General features: G+C 42.0%; 3 protein-coding genes across 4 annotated transcripts; 1 reads left to right on the top strand and 2 right to left on the bottom strand.

Moving 5' to 3' along the window:
• Positions 1 to 138: 138 nt before the first annotated feature.
• wbp1lb (WW domain binding protein 1-like b) lies at positions 139 to 6425 on the bottom strand. The gene is made up of 4 exons (XM_048987896.1): positions 6204 to 6425; positions 3921 to 4023; positions 2876 to 3037; positions 139 to 1915 (listed from the first exon to the last, which is right to left on the bottom strand). The coding sequence occupies exons 1-4, from the start codon at positions 6261 to 6263 to the stop codon at positions 1215 to 1217; spliced, it is 1026 nt and encodes a 341-aa protein (XP_048843853.1). The 5' UTR covers positions 6264 to 6425; the 3' UTR covers positions 139 to 1214.
• A 758-nt stretch (positions 6426 to 7183) lies between these two features.
• poll (polymerase (DNA directed), lambda) lies at positions 7184 to 12903 on the bottom strand. Its single transcript, XM_048987797.1, has 8 exons — positions 12586 to 12903; positions 12089 to 12386; positions 11633 to 11744; positions 11103 to 11408; positions 9395 to 9568; positions 9092 to 9220; positions 8183 to 8351; positions 7184 to 8092 (listed from the first exon to the last, which is right to left on the bottom strand). The coding sequence occupies exons 1-8, from the start codon at positions 12698 to 12700 to the stop codon at positions 7731 to 7733; spliced, it is 1665 nt and encodes a 554-aa protein (XP_048843754.1). The 5' UTR covers positions 12701 to 12903; the 3' UTR covers positions 7184 to 7730.
• A 17-nt stretch (positions 12904 to 12920) lies between these two features.
• dpcd (deleted in primary ciliary dyskinesia homolog (mouse)) lies at positions 12921 to 18563 on the top strand. Of its 2 annotated transcripts, none has more exons than XM_048987799.1 (6): positions 12921 to 13217; positions 13557 to 13637; positions 13745 to 13869; positions 14674 to 14803; positions 17423 to 17525; positions 18102 to 18563. In XM_048987799.1, exons 1-5 carry the CDS (start codon positions 13154 to 13156, stop codon positions 17515 to 17517), a joined length of 495 nt encoding a protein of 164 aa, XP_048843756.1. In that variant the 5' UTR covers positions 12921 to 13153; the 3' UTR covers positions 17518 to 17525; positions 18102 to 18563. The 2 variants fall into 2 exon arrangements, with proteins under 2 accessions (XP_048843756.1, XP_048843755.1); XM_048987798.1 differs by having other exon boundaries at positions 12923 to 13217; positions 14670 to 14803.
• The last annotated feature ends 5154 nt before the right edge of the window (positions 18564 to 23717 follow it).

Here is a 23717-nt window from a genome sequence, read left to right as displayed (position 1 = left end):
TTCTGCAGCAAAGGCCCCAGGAAGACAATCGTACTTGAATGAATTTACTCATCAGTCACTCACATCAAAATTACTACCTGGGAGACAGATATCCCTATAAATGGAAACTTTTAAAAATTACTATGTAATCACACTGTGTAAAAAATTGTCAATGTTTAATCAAGCGTTTTGTCAATTTCACTTGCAGACAAGACTGGTGATGTGAATTAAGACAACTTGTGCAGAAACTTAGTTAAATTTTTTTCAACAATGTAGATCATTGTAGATATACTGTGTGCAAAATGACGATAGGCATACACCACTGCTAAATACACATTCATTCCCCTATGAGTCAGCCTACAAACATAACTGACTTACAGTATAACACTAGAGGGATAGGATCCAGGATAATATATGGCGTTCTTACTGCTAGAGCTTAGCTGTGCACCATTTTAAGTGATACTTGGCTTTGTACAATACTGTTAGCAGGGAACCTGTGCAGTGCTGCATTGATGCTGACGTACAGTATGAGGACCCTGCATATGCATGTGACAGCCACTAGTACTGCATACCTGCTGGAGGGGAGTGGGGGGGGGGGCTTGAAACAGCTTTATTGTGCCAGGGTAGTTTTCCCCATAAATAACAGTGATAAGAGATGTGCCCGCCCCCGTTACTGAAAATTGTGTCATCAACACATCTGTACTGTCAGATATGCAGGCACTAGGAAAGCCTTCAACCCCATATTTAAATGTAAGGCCCCCCCCAGAAGTGACAGGCCACCATCGCCTAACATGAAAAGTGCTTACAGAATGCTTGCTAAAGGCTTTACTGGGCTTGGAGAGTCTGGTATACAAGGAAACTCTTTAATTATTAGAGAAAAATACCAGTGGAGAGTTCTTAGCTTTCACTCTCAGTCCTTTGGTAGTGCATTGGCAGCTGAGCTTTGGGTTTCAGTGGTGGTGGCCTGCTCTGGCCTGGCCTGACTCTTTAAATCATTATACTGAAATATACCGGCGGAGTGCTGGACTGTCATCAGCCCTCCATATTAGTCCTTTGGTGGTGCGTCTGCTTTGGGCGTAGGTGCTGGCGGCCTGCTCTGCTCCAGCCTGAACTCCAATCATCACACAGAAATATAGCAGAGCAGCTGGAGTAAGAGAGAAGTCAGTGCTTAGCGCCCTGCCTCAGTGCTTCGGTGGTATAAATGCAGCTCAGCTTTGGGGCTCAGTGCTGGCAGCCTAGTTCGGCCCTTCCTGCTCACTTATGGTATGCAGCAGCACGCAGCTGGGAGGTTGTGCCTGGGACTCCGCCCTCCTCTCAGCTGTGGGCTGGCCCTGCCCCTCATCCCTGAAGGAGGCGTGGCGGCCGCAGGAGGCGCAGTCGTCGCAGAAGTCCGCGGGCGCCACTGGGTGGTCGCCCAGCGACTCGCCCAGCTCCTGCAGAACCTCGCTCTCCTGCACCGGGCTGCACACACACACTTCGATTCCGGAGTCGCCAGTGAAGCGTCGATGCCGACCCCCCATTCTCCCCTCCTCCACTCCCTCCCGCTCCTCCTCCTCCTTCCAGTGTTCAGTATCCTTCAGCAGCTCCTTGCAGCAGTCTTCCCCCTGCTTCTCTGGACAGGGTGACTCCCTGTCAGAAACTTCCAGAAGCTCGGGCCTACCGGATCCCGGCACCAGCTGGGCCTTGCTCTCCTCTTTTTGGATGTACTCTGTCGGAAAGGTGCCCTCCTCCACGCTGTGGTGGGAGGGGTGCGTGTCGCCAGGGGGTGGATGCGCTGTGGACTGCGAGGGGAGCTGAAGACTGTCCAGATGCTCAGGGGTTAAAGGGCTGGAAGCAGCCGTCTGACTGGAGTTCAAGGCGCTATAAGGAGGAGGGGGGGTGGGAGGGTGGTTGACCACTTCCTCATATTCGGGTAAGAGGTAATTTGGCAGAAACCCTAAAGCACAAAATAAAAAAATAAAAAATAAAAAAAAAAAGAGAAAAGGTTAACTTAATTAATTTCCTCACACATTGTGAGAGACTACACACCTTTAAGGACCAAGAGGGTTCACGTGAAATATTTTGTAACGACCTGTTTTGGGAGCACAGTGTACTAGACAGGTTAGACTGCATGACAGAGGGTGATTAGGGTTAATAAGAAGGTGCTCTGACTGTGTCAGTCTCGACAGGCTTTGCTTTCAGATGATTTCTCGCCGATTGTTGTCCTGGCCTCCGTCAGACATCAACAAGGGATATTTATTCCGTCCCTTACATGCTGTTTTGCCCCCCCCCCTCCCCCCCTTTTACTATCTCTTGTGCCATGCAATGGAGCGTGAACGGAATGCGTGCCAAGTGTGAGACAAATTCTCCTAATGTGCCACGTTCTACCCACACAGAAATAGGTGACTGTGTCGGCGTAAGACAAATGCAAAAAGCTGACAGGGTGCTGAAACAAATTCTTATTGAGGTGTTTTCAACTATGTGTAATAACAGCCGCCTTTTCTGCCGAGCCTTACAGACAACACCCAGTCATATGGCATGTTGGGAAGGGTAATGGATCTCAGAGCAAACATCATCTTTGGCCGAAAACGCAGCCTGCGAGAGGCTAAAAGACCAAGCCGTGTGGGTGATCTTATCATACCCGAACACAGCGGAAGAATGAACCCTAACAACACAGAACAGATCATCTGGGCATTCGCTGGGGTGAGCTGAAACGCAAGCTGAGGTCATAAGACCAGCATAGCACTGACAGTGTATAACTAACAAAACAAAACAAAAAGAAAAACTGTGGAAACTGAAAGAAGACAAAGAAGCCGAAACATGTATCACGGTATCAGACCCAGGTTGCTCAAAGGAAGAAAGGCATGATGAGATTAGTGTAAAATGCAGGGCTGTGTGGGAGCAGGCGGCGACTCACTGAAATAGAAGGGAACAGAGGAGTAATTGTGAGCTTCCCGGTAGGCGATGAGGTTGATCTCGTGCTGCCGCTGCTGCTGCTGCAGCCTGTGCTTTGTGCGCCGGTGGTGGCAAATGCAACAGCAGCTCAGGATGAAGATCACGGCCCACACCAGCCAGAACCCTAGTGGGCGGATGGCAGCTGTCAGCAAAGGGGAGGTGCGGCACACAAGCCATGGGGGGAGAGAGGGGGGACGCCGGAAAGTGCATGCTTTCTTCATACAAAAAAAAAATTAATCATGCCAATAAAAACTTTCTGCTGACTATCCGACTCCATTACTTAAGACTGCTGCTTAGAACACAGAAAGACTAGTACAATTATAAAAGTTAATAATCTGTTTGTGTGCTCTGCGCAAAACCCCCATACATCAAACTTAACAACCCATTCAATCTGGAGGTGGAACAAAGTGTCCTACGTCTCTGGCCAAAGGAACACTTGCTGGTTGGTGAGGAGAGTCAGCTTCCCGCACCAGAAAGGATTACAATGCCAAATACCCCATACACAAAACAATACACTCAGGTGAACATTTAGATATTATATAGTTACTACCACATTTCAACATTCTAAGCATTATGCGTGAGAAAATGGCTTTTATGAAATTTAACAATAACTTACCAGAATAAACTGACAGTATAAGCAATCATATTCCTTTGAACGTCTAATTTTATCATTTAAGTGTTTTGTGAACATTTTTTTAAATGAGACATTTAACTAGAAGTAATGATTATAGAGAACAACTGTATTTGTTTTGTTGGTAGCTGCATGGAAAATATGCTGCATTAGAAGAGCTCGATCAGAAAATTTAACCTGTCCAAAAATTACAACTCATCGGCAATGAGGTGCGGCATGAGCTGTTCCTATAACCAGTGGCGGCTGGCAGGATGAAACTAACAGGATGCAGGGAAAGCTGGCAGTTTAACAGGGAGCATCCCACCCTTCCTTCCTTGAGAGACCATACTACAGGTAGCTGCAATCCAGTAGAGAACAAGGGGGGGAGTGAACTTACACCAGAGCTCGTAGTAGTAACTGCAGCACTGAGACTGTCCACAGCAGTGTCCTGACTCACATGTGTAGCTCTGATTGTTTACTCCATCGCAGTATAATTTGTTCTGGAAAAGAAGCAATTCCTTTTGAACACACACACGTATCATATTACACCCCATCTTAGGAAACTGACAGGCTGACACCTTTCCATTTATTTTTTTTTCCCCCCAAAGCACTGCTGAGAACATGGCAGAACAGTCACAAGTCCTATGTAAGGTTCTGCATAATCCAGCGGAACATCCATGCTCAACATCACTACCATCACCTCCTCAAGGTCAACAAGCTGACAGACACTTAGTACTACTGAGAAAACAGTGCTATATTATATTACTCTTAAAACAATGGCAATTTTCTTTCCCATGTTTGGAAACAAAAACAAAATCAAAGGAAAACAGCAAGCAAGCCTGTTTAAGCATACATTTCATTTAGCTTTCAAAACCAAATTGGTACAGCAAGGTCAGATGTGGTCAATCGACTTGCTGTATCAAAAATTTAAGGGCACGTTCCAATTTCCCCAGACTCAAATATGGTGTAGACTTGAAATTACATTTTAATAACAATAATTCTCACAATGATTCACAGAATAACACAATCATTAGTTCCACATAAATATTAAATATTACAATTAGGAAACATACAAAAATAATAATAATGAAAAAAGTCAATAAACTCCAGGATTAATACAATTTATTTGAAGATTTTATATAATTTCAAAAAAAGTGAGCAGTTACTAAAATGAATGAATCCCTTAAAAACTCAATATACACATAATACATGGTGAGGTTTATTTCTATTTCCCATGAAAATGAACAGAGCTCCGCACTTTTCCCATTTTCCACTGACTCACGTTTTGAACTTGAGGGGATGAATATAAATGTTTACAAGTTCCCTCTCTCAAGTTTAGCCCTAGAAGTCAAAGTATCAACCCTAGTTTTAGGAACAACTGGTGCAGCAATAGGTGTAAGACATTTTTAACTATTCTGTGCAGTGTGTACTTATTTATACAGACATATACTGAATGTGCGTATTTTCTCCCTGGGGGGGGGACTGGACCATTGCAAAGTGCTGTTACTACACAGACTACAAGAGCAAACACAATTTCCCTATGGATACACAACTTTAAATAAAATTTTTAATCCTGATAAGCAAAATTATCATACAAGTAATGTTCACAGTAGTAAAAAAAACAATAATTTTCAAGTATAAGACTATAGAAATACTGATACTTTTATTCAGAAATGGACTTTGGACTTCTGGCAAATTGCTCAGAGAATAAGCTCAGGTGGATCTTAAGAACTGACATTTACCACAAAAAAAGTTAATATCGGTCAGAACACAACTAGATACACCTAATACAACGTGACCTGATGATAAGTGGATTATGAAAGAGAAATATGCACCGTCTGATCATTACACAGAACTACATGTCCTGCCAAGAGAACACGCAGATCTACGTGTCGCTTTTAGGAACCTGTCAAGTTTTCTCATGTAGTCGCATGAAATGCAACATCAGGACTTTGCTTCCGGTTGTTTTAATTAACTGTATTTAACGCAGCGCGCGATCACGTCAAACACCTGCACATCATCTATTTGTCTTGCATTGTCATTTAAAACATGAATGCAGATTGTCTATCAGTTGTTTAAAAAGAGCTACCCGATTCCCGAATAAGGGACGAAACATTGTGACAGCATTTAAGGCCTTGAGAGACGTCAGTGATATTAAACACATACAAGAAAATATGTAGTTCGTCAATAAAAATGTTAACTAGGCTAGTTTGTTAGTGAAATTTGAAGTTCGCATATTATGAAACTGAGTTTTTTTTTTTTTAACTGTTACGAGGCATAGTTCCAAACAGGGGAAGACAGGTGAGAAGTGGGAACTTAGCCAACCATATAACCAACTAACAACGAAGTATTTAAGGAAACCACCAAAAGGCCACGGTGACCCTACAAGCTGCCACTCTCTTCGGGCGTCAGACACCGAACACTGGAGGCAGAAGTGGTGGCCGTCTGGGAAGCGATACGGACCTAGCCGCGGCTAACAGGCTGCCTGGCCGCGTCGCTGAACGGAAACCCCTAACTTAAACAGTACGGTTCAGACAGCCGGGTAACAATCTCCTTCAGCCCGCATGGTTACCGGTAGCCTCGAGCACGCCGACCAGCCGGCAGGCCCGGGTTTCGGGGATCACTTTGTTATTAGCGAGCGGCTGCGCTAACTAGCCATGTAGCCGAGTAAAGTTCTTACCTCCTCGACTGCCGTCGCGGTGGAGCTAACAGAAACGATTTGGAGCAAAAACATGCCCATGTTGAGAGCCGGACTGACGCCTCGCTGTCAACGCATGTACAGCACAAACTCAAAAAGAGAAATATCTATATATATATACTGTATAGAGACAACTTCCCTTTAGCTCTGGTAATCTCGTCAGACCCCCAAGCTACATAACTAATTAAGGATCCAGATTTAGACCCGCCTATTTTCCTCATGATTGGCTGTATTCTAAAGGGGCACTTCCCATGCGCAGCTTCCATTGGCTGGAATGAGTATAACGTAGCAGCAGCTCGTGGCCTGCCTGTCACTCGGGATCTCTTCTCCCGGGTGTGGCTTTGAGCGCGAGGGAAGGTCGTGCTGATCGCTGGGATAAAACGTGACATGCACTGTGCTGACCTTACGTGTGGCTGTCATTGATCTTTTCACGTAAACGGATCCGTGTGTCTGCGATTCATTCCAGCATATTCATGTCCAAGTTAATCAGGTTTGTAACATACAGGGAATATATTATTTTCAAATGTTTTATTTTAGTGTGATCCCATGCCAATAAATTTTGTTTTAGAAGTGAACATAGACCTATTTAAAAATGTAATATCAAAAGAACTGAAAAGCAGCTCCCACAAGTGTAGATGTTTAAATACTGTTAGATATATTTTGGGTCAAACAATTTTGTGATGAAGTGAATGGATAAGTTTAGTGTGGTGGACATGGTGTTGTGATCGGAAGGGTGTTGATTCGAATCCCATGGTTGACAGCGTGTTATCACTGTTGGGCCCTTCAATCCACTTATGCCAGGGAAGCATAATTACATATGTAAAGGCTATTATGTAATAACCATGATATTGCCTCAATACAAGACATAAATACAAACTACAGTATATTTTTGTAGAATTTCACCATTTTTCATTTTACAGTTGTCATTTTCATTTTTTTATTAAATCTCAAGAGGCCAAAGCCATAGTTCAAGTACTGTTTATTAATGTGTACACACATTCATGTTCTTTTTAAAAACATTCCGATGATTTATGAACTGTAAGTTCCCACAAGTGTCACCAAATTCTGCTAAAATCCAGTATTCTCTCATTTAATTTAATTCTCAGATTAAAAGGTCAAACAAAAGTTTAAATTTGATATGACACAACCTATATATGATACATCTTCATCTTGAAACTATACTTAAATTTATATGTAGATTTACTTTTATCAGCACAGTAATTTATCACTTAATAGCAGTTCTTTTAGAGTGGGGGGTTTTTACACCGGGGTGCAGAATGCTATAAATTTTCAAGCCTTGCCCTTTTTTACGACCCATTAGGTCCGACCATCAGCATACCACCTCTACACACCCCCAAGCTGACAAGTTTTACCGGTCTTTGAAATTTTTGCACAACATAAACCAGTCCACAGTTATCAAAAGGTGGGGAAACACCACATTTTAGAGCATGCCAATTACCCGTAAACAACCACTAGGCCACTGGGCAGGTTAACGAGTGCAGTACTCCCTCACCAGTCCCTCTCGTGTGGTTCCCTGTAGGGGATGCCGAGATATGTGAAGACATCCCTTTCGGTGGGCGTGGACAGTGGGATTCCTGCGCACACCTTCAGGCTGCCTTGGCGCATCACGTCTCTGTTCAGTGAGTGCTCTGACAGGCTCATTTTCTTGGTTTTGGCCAGAGCTCTCATGGAGCGGTTGAAGTGAGCGGATCCGGTAAAATACAGCAGGGAGCATGCAAACTCGGCGTACGGCACCACGATGACGTCGAGCCTGCGATGGCGGTGACCGGGGCCCGGCAAACGGCACACCCCCATATACTTCTTCTGTTCTCCGTTTTCTTCGTGGCTGACTAGATCGTCAGTTAAAAACCCTGCATCGACAAAGGACAATGACGGCTCCTATAAAATCTACCCCTTGGGGAGATTCCAAAAGGCTTCCGCACAATGCGAGCGTGTCCTACCACTTTGGTGGAGGTTCTGCAGTACTTGACAGAAGACGTTCCTATGAGATTTTCCATCCGGGTGGGTGATGAGAACATCTACATCTCCGCAGGTAGCCTTTCTTCGGCGGTAAGAGCCACAAGCCACTGCTAGTAGTCCAGGGTTCAGGCAATGAGCAGCATCCCTCACCTGTGTACACACACAGACAGACACAGATGAGGTATCTATATCTTTATAGAGACTATCCACTAATTTCTATGGGTATAATAACCCTAATCTCAACAATGACAGCCGTATCCCCTACCCAGGTACATACGCACGTGTAGCAATCTTTATGCATTACAATGCATAAATTTATGGGCTAACTTTTTCTGTAGAATGCAAAAATATAATCAGATCATATCCTATGTACTCATCCTCCTACAAAGGTCTGAAATTGACCAAATGTACAATAGAACTCCCCCTTTGAGAGCTTCTCACTCAAATTTCACGCCAGTCATTGATGACATACTAGGTCATGTGTATGCGGTAGCCATATGCATTACTGTTAGAGGAGTGTCAGATTAATTTTTTGAAATGTGCTCTATTTTCAAAATTCATGTCCTCATTTGACCATGTGGGCAGTTACCTTTCATTTTTATATTTCCACCATGTATTCCTTTATATCTGAAGATGATCCAGCAAAGATTTGGTGTTGCTGACTTTCCTACTGTGACGTAAAGGTATATATAGATATTTGTAACAATTTTTATGCACTGCAATCTAGAAATATATCCATCCACCTTCTAACTGCCTATCCTGCTCATTGATAAATTGATGATTTCCAGATGATACATGACATCTGGGAAAAAAAGTCACATATATTCTGATTCTTCTATGTGATACATAAACAACAAAAACAGTCGCTGTGAAAGAAAAAATAACATTACAGTTTTCTCAATAGCAGCTGCCTCCTCTCTTGGCATCCGATCCAGAAAATCATCGTAGTGCTTGAGTCCAATTTTCTGCTGGGAATTGAGCTGAGCCTTAGTACTGATATCCTCCAAGGTACGAAAACCCTAGTCACAAACAAAAACAAAAAAACTTTTTTTTTCTTTACCCAGTACTAAAGTCACAGTTTACAGCTGCCAGAGGTTTTCCATTAACTAAGGCATGAAATGAAAATATCAGTGAGACACATTAGTAACAAAACAATTCTATAAAAAAAAAAAAAAAAAAAAAAGGTTTCTAACCTGCTGGTACCAGAGTTTTGCAGTTTTTGTCCCAGCCCCCCAGATATTGCTAAAGAGTTCTAATACAGGAACATCCTGTCCAATGTAGTCCAGCTTTCGAAGGTGTCCACTCTCCATGATCTCTTGGATTTTGTCAGCCATACGCTTTCCAATACCTGGGATCTTACACGCCTCCTTTGAATAGGAAAATGAGTATTCGGTTATGCCATTTAAATCAACGAATCAAAGTGCGTGATCGATTACGAATGATTACAACACTTCTCATAGAAAGTCAACATGGGAGTCCACGCTAACAAGTCAGACTTTCACAAGTGAACTGCTAGGTAATGTGACCTTGACGCAAACAAGAAACCTGCTTGTCATTGAGAAGCTCCAGTGAGCACCACAAGGGTCCAGATGGACAGGAGAAAAGTAACCATATGAATGTACCTTTCGCAATACAGCATGTGCCTTTACGGCGTGTACTATATCAAAGAAAGCAACACTCCTCAGTGTACAGACATGTACATTAGCAGTACAACCTACAGGACTCCAGATCTTTGAAAGCCTGCTCCTAACAGAAACTTTCCAGCAGTAATATAATACTAGGGTGCGCATTTTATTCCATGGGAAAAAAATACCTTGATATAACAACCATCCAGTGGGGAATAACAGAATCTCTTTCCTGCTGAGAGTATAAGCACTTACAGAAAGAGAAACCTTCAGTATCTGAAATTGTATGTTTTCAACTGAATGTCCAAGGAGGGTAAGGACAGACTAACCTATTTTTCAAGGTCCTCCTGAACACCAGACTATTTTAAAATTGACCAAAGAAAATTGTATAATTAGATTCAACCTGAGATGTCAACATTTTTTGCAGAAAAATGGTGATCGCTACCTATCAAATATGACAACTCCATGCTGCACCAGGGCTGGGTGATACGGCTAAATATGTTACCACCATAGAAATTCTCATAACTGTTGATATTAACAATTATCATGATAAATTCCAAATCATTACTTCTGTCCAGTTTAAAGGCTGATTTTTGCTCCTGAATGAAAGTTGAAGAAAGGGGATGATTAATTGTGATTTTAAACTTATCCGTATCATGAGATCCTGACAAACATTTGCCAAGCGGCATTTCACATTTCAAAAATCTGAGACAGAAGTTGATCAAGTTTATTTTACTCAGTGCCAACAAATAACTGCTTGCATTCTTCCTAGTGTCTCAGAATTCTCTGCGGACTATTATGGTGTGGATTTCTTGTGGACTGAATTTTACTGTGGAATTTCATTTTGGATTTTGCTGGATTACACTTATGGGACAAGCTGCTTTGGACTGATATTTCAGTGAGTTGCCCTGTTGTGTTGATTGGGTTGTCTTACATCTACCTGCCCTATTGTATTCTCTTATTTGTTCAATATATCTCACATTTGTGTTTTTATGGCTGCTCTTGTACTTCATAGCCAGTCCTGACAAGCAGTCACAGAGAAAGTGACGTCATTTTAATATGATGCAAAATGTGCCGCTGACATGTAGGGTCAACGTTGTATCAAGCAATTGTTTTATTGATATTAAGGAAAATATCGTGATAATTATCATATATCACCCAGCCCTATGCTACATCAGCAATAAAAAAAAGCTCAAAAGGCTGCTTATTTAACTTCTTTGGATAGCCATATTGTGCAAACTACTCAGCTAAGAGACTTTTGTTGTTAATGACTTACCTCATATGAATCAATGGATTTGTGGTAGCTCTTTAGAGCATTTATGGCTTTTGAGTAACCCAGTGCTCTCCATTTATCACCCTGGTGTGTGTACGCCTTGGCCAGAACTTCCAGCTTATCTGTGATGTGCTGGTTGTGATTCTGAATCTTGGCAATGGAGGACTGAGCGCAGACCCACTTTCCCGAGTCAGGTTTGTCTCCCGGGTTTGACGTCTCGCCCACGGGATTGAGCCCATTAATGAGAGCATCGAGATCATTCTGCGAGACGCCGTCCTCCTCTCTGTGCTCATCAGCTCTTTCAAACACCTTAAGCAACAGTCAAAATACATACGACATATCGAAATGTGAATTTAAAAGAATTTTGTGCACTCCAAAGCTGCACTTCTGTCACAGTAGAAATTAAAACCATATATTTAACACAGAAATTATTAAAAATTAACATCAACTACTGTGAATCCATTATATAAAATCAGTTTTACGGCCATAATAGATTATTTTTTTTATGACCACTGAGGTGGCTTCTGTCCTACCTGATCTGATGTATCATCTTCATTCGTTTCAGCAGGAACAGGAATCTCTGAGACTGTACTGCATGAAGCAGCACTGCACGCATCATCTTCTGTTCTCTGAGTCTCCAGGTATCTTCAAAATGCACGATTAATCAAAAGATGAATTTAAACATAATAACTAGAATTTTCCTTCATCTCCATATTCTCGGTAATATATTCACCTCAAGCAATGATATCCAGAACCATAATATTTAGTCCTAACTGCAGTGTAAATTTTCATGGTTTGAGTAACTATCATTTGTTCTACGGTTTAGTTATCCCAGATCATGTTATGTACCCTCAAAACAATCTATTGGTTTGACACAAACTTTTCAATGTCTTACTCTTGAATGTTCTATTTGCATTGTATTGAACACAATAAACAAAACAAGTACAAGTAACTAGTCATTAGAGAAAAAAGATGGTATCTTTTAGTACCCATCAGGTATGGACAGGCTGTAGTTCGCAATGTCAATTAATTTCTTCTCACTGATGCACTGACTCAGCCACGAACTCTTCACTAGCTGAATCGACACAGGAAGCCGGTCCATCTTGAGCAACCGTAAAGCACGGTCACGGTCCATCGAGTCGTCCACAATAACATGGGTGACGGTGGGGCAGAAGGCGCGCTCAGACAGTCCCCCATTTTGGGTGATTTGTTTTTCAAATATGTTACACCGAGCACTGCCTATACCAGCCGACAGTATGTATATTTTCACACCACTAAGGAAATTACCTGAAGAGAATGTAAAAAAGCAATCGTGAGACACACGAGGTTATGGAGAATATCACAAAAGTATTGAACTAAATGTATTTTTGTTCATTTCATTGTATGTAAACATTTGCAGCTGTACCTAACCCCCCAATTTGAAATGCAAATAATTGTAATGATTTTAAGAAAATAATAACGATGATGTCGACGAGTGATTATTTACCAGTTACTGTCTCCTGTACTTTCTTTTTGTTGGGAGGTGCCGCTTCCCTTTCCAGGGTACTCTGCCTTTTGATTTTTGGAAAGGCTTTAAAAATTCCATGAAGTTCCATTTCCATCGGAGACTTAGATCCCGAAATACGAAAAAGACACTTTACTAAACAGAAAGCCAAAGAATTTCATTATACAATAAATCCATAATAAGTTATTATATTGATCCACAATGATACAGTATAAATCTCATTTGTTAATTTTTTCTGTTGACTAACACTACCATACATTCAAGGTGCTTGCGCGTCAAGCGCGTGACCGCCTACTTGGCACGGATTCAAACGCAAAAATACTTCCGGGTCTGCAACGGGTAATTCCGGGTCTACCACAACACGATGGAAACCAACTGCATATAACACTTCTGAAATTATAGCACGTACTGAAATTTTGAATGCGGTATTTTATAAGGGTTTATTTAATGTTTAAAAGTCGACGCTGTATGTTAGTTAATTTAAGTTAGTTTATTTGAGATCCTATTACCATTCCGCTTCTGTTGTATCCAGTTGCCTCGGTTACAAAACATGGCGGCACAGAGTTGGGTAGACCTATTAAGATCTTCGAGAAAAACTGTTCTAGTTCACGATGGTTAGTAGGTCAAATATATATATAATGTTAGTAATGAATATAAAGAAACAATGTGGAATGGAATTGGTTAATTGTATTCTGACTGACGGTATGCTTATGAAGAATACAGGCAGCGTGTTTTGTGTATGTGTATTTCTCCTGAAAATGATGTAATATCGGCAGCTTCGTCAGGCCAAATGAACGCTATTTAGCTTGCACACTTCGTTGAAATGCGGTAGTTACTTAGGCGTTTAGTTGTTGGATGCCTTAAAAGCTTACACGTCTTATAAATTAGACTACAAAGGTTCTTGACAAGTGCTCGATGTGTGAATAATTTGACTGGATTGAATGGATTTTCAGGGAAGCGCAAAGTGCACTACCTGTTTTCGGATGGGAAACAAATGGCAGAAGAGTATGACATGAAAACGGATGAACTTGTTGGTAAGTTCTGGTTCATGTGGTTGTGGTTGAAATTCCAGCTGCATGCAGCCTTCTGGTTTGCGATCTACATGGTTTTAACTTTAAACACGTTTTACAATTTTCCTAAGTACGAAAGTGGCGCACGAAGAGTAAACTGGGAGCTCAGGGGCCATGGGAGATGGAAGTTGGTGAATCCTTCCCCTCCACAGAGGCTGTGCTGGAGCATCAACTGATAAAGGAAAATTGTTCAAATGTAGGTCAGACACAGATAAATTACAACCAGAGGTGAATAGTTCAGGTCAAAAAAGTAAAAATCCAGAGCAAAATTTTGTTTCAGCCAACCAGTTGAGTACTCTGTGACTATGACTCTATGCTCTAGTTGGTTGAAACAAAATCTTGATCTGGATTTTCTTTCTGGACCTGCATTATCCACCTCCAATCAAAATGTAATTATGTGTTTCTCATTCACCCAGGGCCGGCCCACAATAGGTTCCCATAGACCAGGCGTGACAGTTGTATCCGCAAAGAGCTGGTGTGTATGCAGGTTTTTGGGATAACCTTTAGGTCAGCTGTTCAAACCCAGGTGTGAGGACTCTTCAGCCAGTCAGTCCTCTAATTAGTAATCTAATTAGGGAGTTGAAACGAAAACCCGCATACCCAATGGCCCTTTCTGGATAAGATTGCCAACCCCTAGCATAGGCGATTGTCAAGGGCACCGTTTGATTAGAGGGTGCAAAAGGGTGTGACAGAAGAAAACAGAAGAAATACTTCTGGTTGTATTCTGCGACATTATAATTAGGGCTATTTACACTGTTTTAATATTTCACTGCTTTTTCTGTGACACATATGCCAGCTAGCTAACAGCTAGATACCCCACACTACTGAAAATGTCGCCCATGGCAACCAGGACACCCAGGTCCTGCCCTGCATTCACTTTTTATTGAGACAAACACACTAACCCTAACATGATGTAATTAATAGTCCTTTCAGTCAAAAAAAAATCTCATTCTGTCGAACCAGCTTTGGACTTTCATTCTGTCTGTTTTTTTCCAGCCAGTGTTTATGCGTAAAGACACCAAAACCTGTTTTCAGTGGCGAGTCCGGAACCTTCCCTACCCCAAAGAGGTCTACAGTCTTTCGGTTGATCCAGAGGAGCGCAGCTGCATCATTCGAACAACAAATAAAAAGTAACATTTTGCTCTTTTTACAAGTAATTTATTTTGTTTATGGATGAGGTATGCAAATTCACAAAATAGCTATGTATTTCTCCCTTGTTTTCCAAAAACAAAGATTATACAGTTAAACAATTATTTGCCATTTGCTTTTTTATGTAGATATATATGCTAAAAGCATTTAGTGGCCTGTGAACAAACATTGCCCTTTATATATTTGGAATTTCCAAAAACAGCCATGGCTTTAAAAACAGGCTGTGGCCAGGATGGCATTTGCAGTTACACTTTCAGCATTTTTTTCCCCCTTGCAAAAACATGCATGTCCACACACCCTCCCTTAGATGGCGCTGTTGGCAAAAAGATTCTTACGTCATTCTTCAAAAACAGACCATTGATTTGATCCATAACAAATTAATTTGGTGTGGGTGTTCCATCCTGTGGCTGGTCTCTGAAAGGCAAAACGTTCAACTGCTGCATTAAAACACTTTGGCTGGTTGCTACTTTGAGCTTATTAATTCTTGCTTTTGATAATAACCACACAAATCAGTAGCTTCCTAAAAACTTATAAGTAAATTTTGCTCTGCAAGATAACATTAAAGATAGAACTGGCTGTAATTCGTTGCCCCTGTTTCCCTGTAATGATCTGTATGTATTGTAGCCGAATACACATTTGGGATATATAAGCTTGACTTTGGCCCACTTTGCAGTCCAGTAGGTTTTTCAGTGGTTCTGTTTAAGTGCATAAATGGAAAGAGATTGATTGTGTGTTTTAATGTCTGACAGATGTTACAGCTGTCAGACAAAATTTGGTAATCAAGACTATTTATACTATTTAGATCATTTGCAGAGTCTATGGATAAGTTGAACGTACAGCAAAATATATTGCACCCATTTCCATTGCATATATATATTTACACACACACACACACACACTGAAAAGTGGCACTGAACATGATGATATCTTTTCACACTGAAGAACAAAAAAAGCACAAAGCACAGACATTTTCACAATTTTCTCACAGCAGCGTATGGATGTGCTCTTGAAATTATCAAAGGATGGCAACACAGATTGCATGAAATTGCTGGATAATAAATGACGTGCTAGTATTTTACCTGAGAATTTGACAGGACTTCAGATCTCTTTCAATTACATTGGGTTTTTTCCTCCCTGTAAACTATTAGCTTACTGTGTTCCAGCCAAGGTGACTTTTGAGATTGTCTTTCACTTGTTTAGCAGTTTGCTTGCACAATGTGATAGCTTGGTTTTCCAGGGCTTGGCTGACATTTGTCTTGGGAATACATTCACAATGAAGACTTTAAGAACAGATTTCCACTGCAATCCCCTCAGTCATTAATCTGTCTCCTTCAAATGTCGTCTGACTGTAAACAAAAGTTAGGTAATGAAACGTACTGGCAGGTATGTGTCATTCTTATATTGATCACAGACGTAGTTTTATTGCGTGACAGGAATTTTGAGTTCTTGTAATATCACGTACGGGGTCCAAAAAGGACTTTCAGTAATAGCTTCTCCCTCACCCGTCACACTAGCTTAAATTGTCTCCGATTTGTTGTGATTTATTCAGGTGCAAAGGAGGCATGTTCGACATTCTTTATCCCAAGGCTGTCCTTTAATTACAGAACCGGGGATACGCGTACAGACAAGTGCCCCGTCGCTCACTAAGACCACTTCAACAACGTCTTCCCCAAGAAAACGGGAATAAATGATAATATACTCAGGAAAAAAAGTGTTTTTCTTTCCTGTGGTGTGTTTCTTAGGTGTAGCCGATAATCCCTCAAATCCCCCCTGCCTATGAGAAAACTCTCACTTTGAAAAGCATTCCCTGAGTGAAAATGCGCAGATCTCAGCGTTTAGCCCCGAGCTTGGCTCTCTCTTTCTGGGGGCTTTATTTCTCTGTTCTTCCTCAAGTTGGCACAGGAAGCTTGTGGCGTTCCCGCTTCTGTCCCTTGGACAGTTTTCCCGTTGCCTCATCTCCCATCATCATGAGACGCTCCGGTTCACACCTGGTTGCCGCCTGAAAACGTTTAACTCGCCGCACTCTCGAGTGATATGTACGAGCATGCGCTGCTGTGTCGAGGTCGCCTGGCTAAATTTGCACAGCAAAGAATCGTGGATGCAGTGTTCAGAATAATCCCCTTTAAAGGCTGGTAGATGAGGATTGTTTTTCTTGAAGTGACAGTGAAACAGTTGACTTCCCCCTTCCTGTCAAAGCGAATGGATCACCAGATTGTCTTCTAGATGTGTTTTTTTTTTTTTCTTTTTCAGCTTAGTAGGTTCAGCCCATCCTGTCATTTAGCTAAGGTCAGTGGTGACATACAAGGACAGGCAGTGTCTATGCAAGTCAAGGGATCTGAGTCTACATTGAGCTGGACGTCACTTTAGAGGAACAGCTTGCAAACACCAATGTCTCCTTTGGGAGATGACGTTAAGCTCATTAAACTATATCATTGTTTTATATGCATTTCTTTGCCTCATCTAATGTGTTCCATTACTTTTTTGTAGGATGACTGTGTAGTTCTCAGTTTGCTGTTATATCATTTGAGTTGTATTTTTTCTTTGTTATATGTAGCTACCATTTAAAGTCAATAACGCTCATTGTTGTTACTTGTCTTTAGATATTATAAAAAGTTCGACATTCCAGACCTGCACAGGTGCCAGCTGCCACTGGAGAGCTCTGCCCTCACCTTCACTCACGCCAACAACACTTTAATTATTAGCGTAAGTCCCGATGTTGCGGATGAGCTCACAGACAAGCCCTGCCACCAGCTGCTGCATTTCCAGATCTGAGCTCACTGGCTTAACGGTTTGTCGCTACACATATGCAGGATGTCATTTCTACTTGCAGAAGTTAGAGTGAAGTTTTATGGCATCGCACAGATGTGCAGTAGTGCCATGGAACTGTCGTTACGGTGCAGTTTAACTAGTCAGTCTCTCCAGAACCAGGATAAGAATGTGCATAAGATTAATGCGTCAATAGTGTGTGTGTTACTGGGCCTTATTGTGTGTGTTTTCATACGTCTTTTACAAGGCAGTTTCTCACATTCTTGTTTCTTTAACAGTGAAATGATTGACAGTAAAACTAATATTTATGTGTAGAACCGGTTCCTGTTGCCTTTCCTAAATGTCCTTGTTCTAATATGTAGCCACAGCATCCGACACAAAGAATAAACTGCTTGTTGTATTTGCACAAGTTCAGAAGTCAGGCACGATGATCAGTTTTTATTATAGTTCTTGGTTTTGGTGTCCGTGACTGGCAGCTGAAGGTGTTTCTCCCACTCATCCTTATTTTTCCAGTATAAGAAACCCAAGGAGATTCTGACACTAGAAGAAGATCTCCTAAAAAATCTGAAGAAGATGAAGAGCGTCAATGATGGAGACGTGGACTGCAAAACCCAGTGAGCTGCTGTGGATATGAATATAACATGTTCCGGACTTCCTCCAATGAAACACCATGGCTGTTAGGCGATGGTCTCGCTTCAAGGTGTTAAATTCATACCCAGGTACTAAATTATGTATTCATTACTATTTTTTCTGAACGGACTTTTATGTAAATGAAGGCATATGAGTGTTCGGCCAGATCCATTTGTCTTTATTGATTGTCCAGTCTCTTTTCTAACATCCAGCTGGCTGGGTTTAACAGACCAAAGTGCAGTGCTGGTAACACCATCCAGTGTCATCTTCAAATGCTTAAAAAAAAAAATCCAGCAAATTTTGCAACAATGGTCACAAAAAAATAAACGTTTTCATTTGTCCAGATTTACCAATGTCAGTGCGTGTTTTGGCAAGCTGGTGGGAGCAACAATGGCCCGTAACCCCTCTTAAGTACCTCTAAAGTGCTGTAAAAAAGGCTCACTGAAATGTTTCACAGCCTCTTCAAGGTGGTATTGCACTTGCAATTCCTGCGAAGAGCATATGTGATTTGCACCGTAGACACTGGCCACCCAGACTTTTAAGGAAGAATGACCTTTTCCCCCCAAGGGTTCTAACTTTATTGTGTGTGGCCCTGCCCCGTGGACTTCAAAGCTCAGCTTCAGTGCTGTTTTCTTTTTTTTTCTTCTTTTTTACTTCTTTTCTTAAAGAATACGAGTGTTTCACCTTCCCGGGATCTTTTCACACAGTCTTGTTCATGCTCAGATAGCTTTCCTTATAACCAGACCGAATGGACTTCCATGCAGATGAAAGAGAGCCATTGTTATTGTGCTTTTAATTATGCTAGCATTATTTATATCTGACTGAATTTTAATCCATTGTTTCAAATGACAAGGGTATCGTAAGACTGGTTTAAACAAATTTTTAAGTGAATCGACTTAAAATGTTGAATGCTGCTACGTCACACTGATGGGAAGCAATTTTAAAAGTAGATATCCATGCTGTGGAAAGGTGCTGATTGTTCAGCACTGTCCAAGCCCAACAGAAAGCGTAGCGTTTCATATACTGTGACATGATATAAAATGATGTAACAAATATATAGTATTCTGTCTTTAGTTGCTAGCGGTGTCCCGGTTGCTAATCCAGCTGCTGGCATGACAGAGGCTGATACCGACCTTGCTAAAAACAGATTAGCTCAGAATTGTCTCTATCTCTTGCTATTAGCATGTGAGCCAAGGGTGTTCAAACACTTCTGGCTCTAGGTTGTTCATTTCCTTCAGTTTCGCCAAGCATAAATTTATGTTTTGATTTTTGTTTTTCATTTTGTTTTTCTCTGAGTCAGAAATCGTAAGCTCATGTGTACTGATTGACAGCACACTGAATATTTCTGTATTTTTTAATGTCCCTGGTTGTTAGCAAACCTAATTTCCTTTTTATTACAACTCAGCAACACATAATAATTACAGATTAGCATTGTACAGTGTATGCAGTGGCACCAGCTGGGATCTATGTATAACAATTAAAAACATGTACCACACTGTTTAGCATTTTCCATACCAAAGTGCTCTCAGATTTGAGTTCAGTATATTTAACAGATGCCAGGTTCTTGCAAGTGAAGGATAATATGTGTTTTGTGTAATTTCACTATTAAGAATGGTGATATATTAGTGTGGTATCTGTACATCATTGGATGATTTAAGTAGCTGTGTGGCCATTCACACCGCTGTTTTTTGTTATCAAATCTGAAAGTCATTGAGGAACCAGGAGTGTATCTGTGAATAAGGGGTGCACACAAGATATGGAACAGAAATTAAAGCCATACAAAGAGGATAAGGGCCACACTAATAAAATATCACCTTTGAAGCTTTTGAGAACTTTTTGAGAGGTGGGCAAATGCATCAGTCTGGCTTGAAAGTTTTCAGAACGATACTGACTCAAATGTGCTGTGAGCCTGTTCAGGCTGAGTGTTGACATGTAACTCTTCATCAAGTGTCCTGTAGCTGCCATTTCCTGCCTTTCGGCATGTATTTTGAAACCTAATACACCAAAGCCCCGAAACAAGTAGGTGCCACGGCGAGACATTTTCAGCATGACAGGCTTTTGCTAATAGCACTTCAGACGAAACCGATTTAGTGTATGTGGTCTAGGACAGGCGTGTCCTGCTGATCTGTGATGAAGCTGAATGCTGAAGTCCGCTCGGAGCTCACAGCTCACCTGGCCAAGCTGGACGGCTTCTCCGAGGATCCTGGCAGTTTTGGTATCCGGGCTTTGACCGTTCCTCAGGGTCCGCTGACCTTTTTGGATTCTTCGCTGGTGTCTGAAGGTACCATGAGTATGACTGCGAAATATGTCACCCCTCCATCCCTCGAGTGCTCTTTGGAAGGGCTGCAGTAATCCCTGATTGGTGGAGAATGCCCGAAACATTGTCCCAACCAGGCCGGTTTACTGCAACACTTTACTCTGCAGGGTCATTTCCGCTCTGTTAATTAAACTCCAGTATGTCCGAGAGTCTACAGCCAGCGTCCGGTTTGGCACTGCTGCAAGTGCCATGTATGCCGCTCTCAAACTACTGTATAAGGTTCTACTTCCAACACCCAAGGCCCTCGACGCCCAGCCTGTTTATCAGACTTGTTCCACTGGTCTGCCTCTTCTTACTATGCGGAGGCCTGCTCCTCTTCCAAAAGGCCAAAGCCAAAACGGCCAAGTGCATTCAGGGGGCGTCACTGGACCCGGAGACCAGCTCCCCCAGAATAACAAAGGATCTGACTCATATTTTAGTCAAGTGGGGTTTTATTGTCACACCACCCGTATATGGTGATACAAAATAACGCCCCCCCTGGACCATGGTACTGCATATATACCAGAACTCCTCAAATGCAAATCTAGGCCTTGTGTTCACTTCCCTCAGGTAGTTTGTTTAACAATTACTGATTCTGATTGATCAGAGGCTTCACACCTGGCTCACAGGTAAAGGAAGGCGATAAAATGAGCAGGACTCGGACCTTGAGGACTGCGATTTGAATAGCCCTGGTATATGGAGTGCAGAGGTAGACAAGTGCAAAAAGCTAAATAAATCACAGTATGACAATAACAACAAAATGTAAACACAACAATTTGTTGGAATGTGTATAATTTTGGCAATGACTGTACACTGAAGAGCCATTTCTACATTTTTTTTACACTTAGTCTTTACACCAATTGTAAAATTATAAAATATTTTGCTATGCTTTTTGTTATGTGATGTTTTAGTTCATAGTGGTTGCTCATGGTCATTCAGACCTGCATAAGAGATTTTTATAAAGAAATCAGTCAATTAAAAAAAAAATCATCAATTTTCCAATTAATTGTCCCACACAGTGTCACAGATTGTAATAAAAATATAAATTATATTTTTAATCATAATACTAATTCATGTCCATTGCACCAGTAAGGTCCCAGTACTCTAGGGCTCTAATTACCAGTCAGCCCAGTGTCAGCTTTTTCCCTCCCTTATTTAGAAATTAGGGTCAGTCAAGGAGAGGAAATAAGGGAGGTATCTGTGGTGCTTGGCCAGTAGAGATCAATTATCCAAGTTTTATTAATAACTAACATGCTCGGACCATGACAGATGTACTGGGCAGATGCTGGAAGGGGAAGGGGGGGTACAGTTTGAAGTATGGTGTGGTGGTGGTGTCACTCAACACTACAGCCAAGGCTAGATTAATGTTTCATCTAATCCAAGGATATGCTGTCCATCCATCCATCCTTCCATCCATCCTCTTACAGCTTATCCTGGTCAGGTTCATGGGGAGGTTATGTTTTGAATCTATACACTCACTTCTAATATATCCATCCATTTTCCAAACCACTTATCCTACTGGGTCGCGGGGGGTCCGGAGCCTATCCCGGAAGCAATGGGCACGAGGCAGGGAACAACCCTAGATATGGGGCCAGCCCATCGCAGGGCACATTCACACACCATCCACTCACACATGCACACATATGGGCAATTTAGCAACTCCAATTAGCCTCAGCATGTTTTTGGGCTGTGGGGGGAAACCCTACGACGACATGGGGAGAACATGCAAACTCCACACACATGTGACCCTGGTGGAGACTTGAACCCGGGTTCCAGAGGTGTGAGGCAACAGCGCTAACCACTGCACCACCATGCCGCCCCACTTCTAATATATAGTCTTCCATATTATATATTCTGTATTGTATAATATATTCTATCAATTTCTATGTTATATAATCTTATAAATCTATACACCAACTTTTAAAATATTGGATCTACAGCATTTTGGCTACATTTATGTCTTACATTACAAATGAGGAGCACTTTCTTCCAAAAGCCACGTTCAGTTTGGATGCATAAGATGGCCAAGCCCAGCTGAAGGCCCCTGGATGTGGTGTTAAGGCAGACGCATCAGCCTGAGGTCACGCCGGCGGCTGCAGAGCGACGCGGCACCGGCCATCTCAAGGACAAACGCGGCGCGGCCAGGCGATGAAAACGCTCCCCACACATTACAGGGGCCGTTTTTTTTTTGCACCCTCTCATTTGCAGAGCTCTCTCGGGCGCTGCCAAACTGCAGCCACAGCGGCACACTGATCGGACACGCGAGGCAACAAAGGCCACGATCTGGTCGGGTAGGAGGCGGCGGCAGCGGGAGCCTGAACCGCTCACGCCGCTCGCAGCGTGAGAAACGCACACTGGCCAGGACCGCCGTGCGCCTCAATCGATCATGTGGGAATTGTCAAAACACATCCACCACCAAGTTTTCTTTATCATAATCCAGGGTCACGTGACCTTTAATTCCAGTTTTTTCCTTCCTAAATAATGTTCTCAGATTTTCAGAGCAAAATAACGGCCGGCTATGTTGCCCCCTGGTTAGCGCCAGTGTACATTATTGACATTCAAAGAGGAAACATTTATCCCCTGGCCACCCCGGGCACTCTTTCAATCATGTCCTATTTGTGCTGCCTGACTGACCTTACGCAATTTGTGTGTGCTTGGTGTAAGTCCCCATGAAAGCCACACAGCAGACTGGTCTACATCACAACGGGCTCACTGATCCCCCAAGTCTGCCCCGTTGCCCTGGAGATGTGTTGGATCACATCAATATGGGCGCTGACCAATGTGGGTGGGGAATCCCTTGGTGCACTCTGTCTCAAACAGAATAACAATTGTGTTGAAAGACGAAAAGGATTCTATATATTTTTGTCTAAATCAAGCTATACACCCAGGGATTATTAGAATAACAGCTTCTTTCTTCTCTGTTTATTTAAATGTGAGATATCTAGTCTGCAAGTATGTTATCAACTGACGAGGATTTCATTACAGCCTGGATTCGACATGATGATTTTTCCAGACTATGTCTGAACTTTTGTGCAAGTTTCGAAAGTTCAGTCGGCTTCAAATCTGATCAGGGTGAGAGCATATTCCTAAAAACAAATATATTTAAGAAATATATTACCAGAATTGGAAATGCTTCAAAACCTGTAATTTATGGACATTTCTGTTTGATGATAAACTGAACACCATTCACCATGCAAAAAAAG

Source organism: Brienomyrus brachyistius, chromosome 20 (assembly GCF_023856365.1).
Source record: "Brienomyrus brachyistius isolate T26 chromosome 20, BBRACH_0.4, whole genome shotgun sequence".
NCBI classification, from domain to species: Eukaryota; Metazoa; Chordata; class Actinopteri; order Osteoglossiformes; family Mormyridae; genus Brienomyrus; species Brienomyrus brachyistius.
The sequence above is the reverse complement of the archived record's forward strand: the minus strand, read 5'-3'. Positions and strand labels throughout refer to the sequence as shown.

Coding starts and splice junctions, on each gene's coding strand:
- wbp1lb (XM_048987896.1), bottom strand. CDS start 6,263: ATGGGCATGTTTTTGCTCCAAATCGTTTCTGTTAGCTCCACCGCGACG. Junction 4,024..6,203: donor CCGCGACGGCAGTCGAGGAG/GTAAGAACTTTA, acceptor CTTCTTTTCCAG/AACAAATTATACTGCGATGG. Junction 1,916..2,875: donor CTCTGTTCCCTTCTATTTCA/GTGAGTCGCCGC, acceptor TTTGTGCTTTAG/GGTTTCTGCCAAATTACCTC.
- poll (XM_048987797.1), bottom strand. CDS start 12,700: ATGGAAATGGAACTTCATGGAATTTTTAAAGCCTTTCCAAAAATCAAA. Junction 11,409..11,632: donor AAGATGATACATCAGATCAG/GTAGGACAGAAG, acceptor CTGTTGCTTAAG/GTGTTTGAAAGAGCTGATGA. Junction 8,352..9,091: donor CAGCTGCTATTGAGAAAACT/GTAATGTTATTT, acceptor GTGTGTACACAG/GTGAGGGATGCTGCTCATTG.
- dpcd (XM_048987798.1), top strand. CDS start 13,154: ATGGCGGCACAGAGTTGGGTAGACCTATTAAGATCTTCGAGAAAAACT. Junction 13,218..13,556: donor AACTGTTCTAGTTCACGATG/GTTAGTAGGTCA, acceptor ATGGATTTTCAG/GGAAGCGCAAAGTGCACTAC. Junction 14,804..17,422: donor ATTCGAACAACAAATAAAAA/GTAACATTTTGC, acceptor ACTTGTCTTTAG/ATATTATAAAAAGTTCGACA.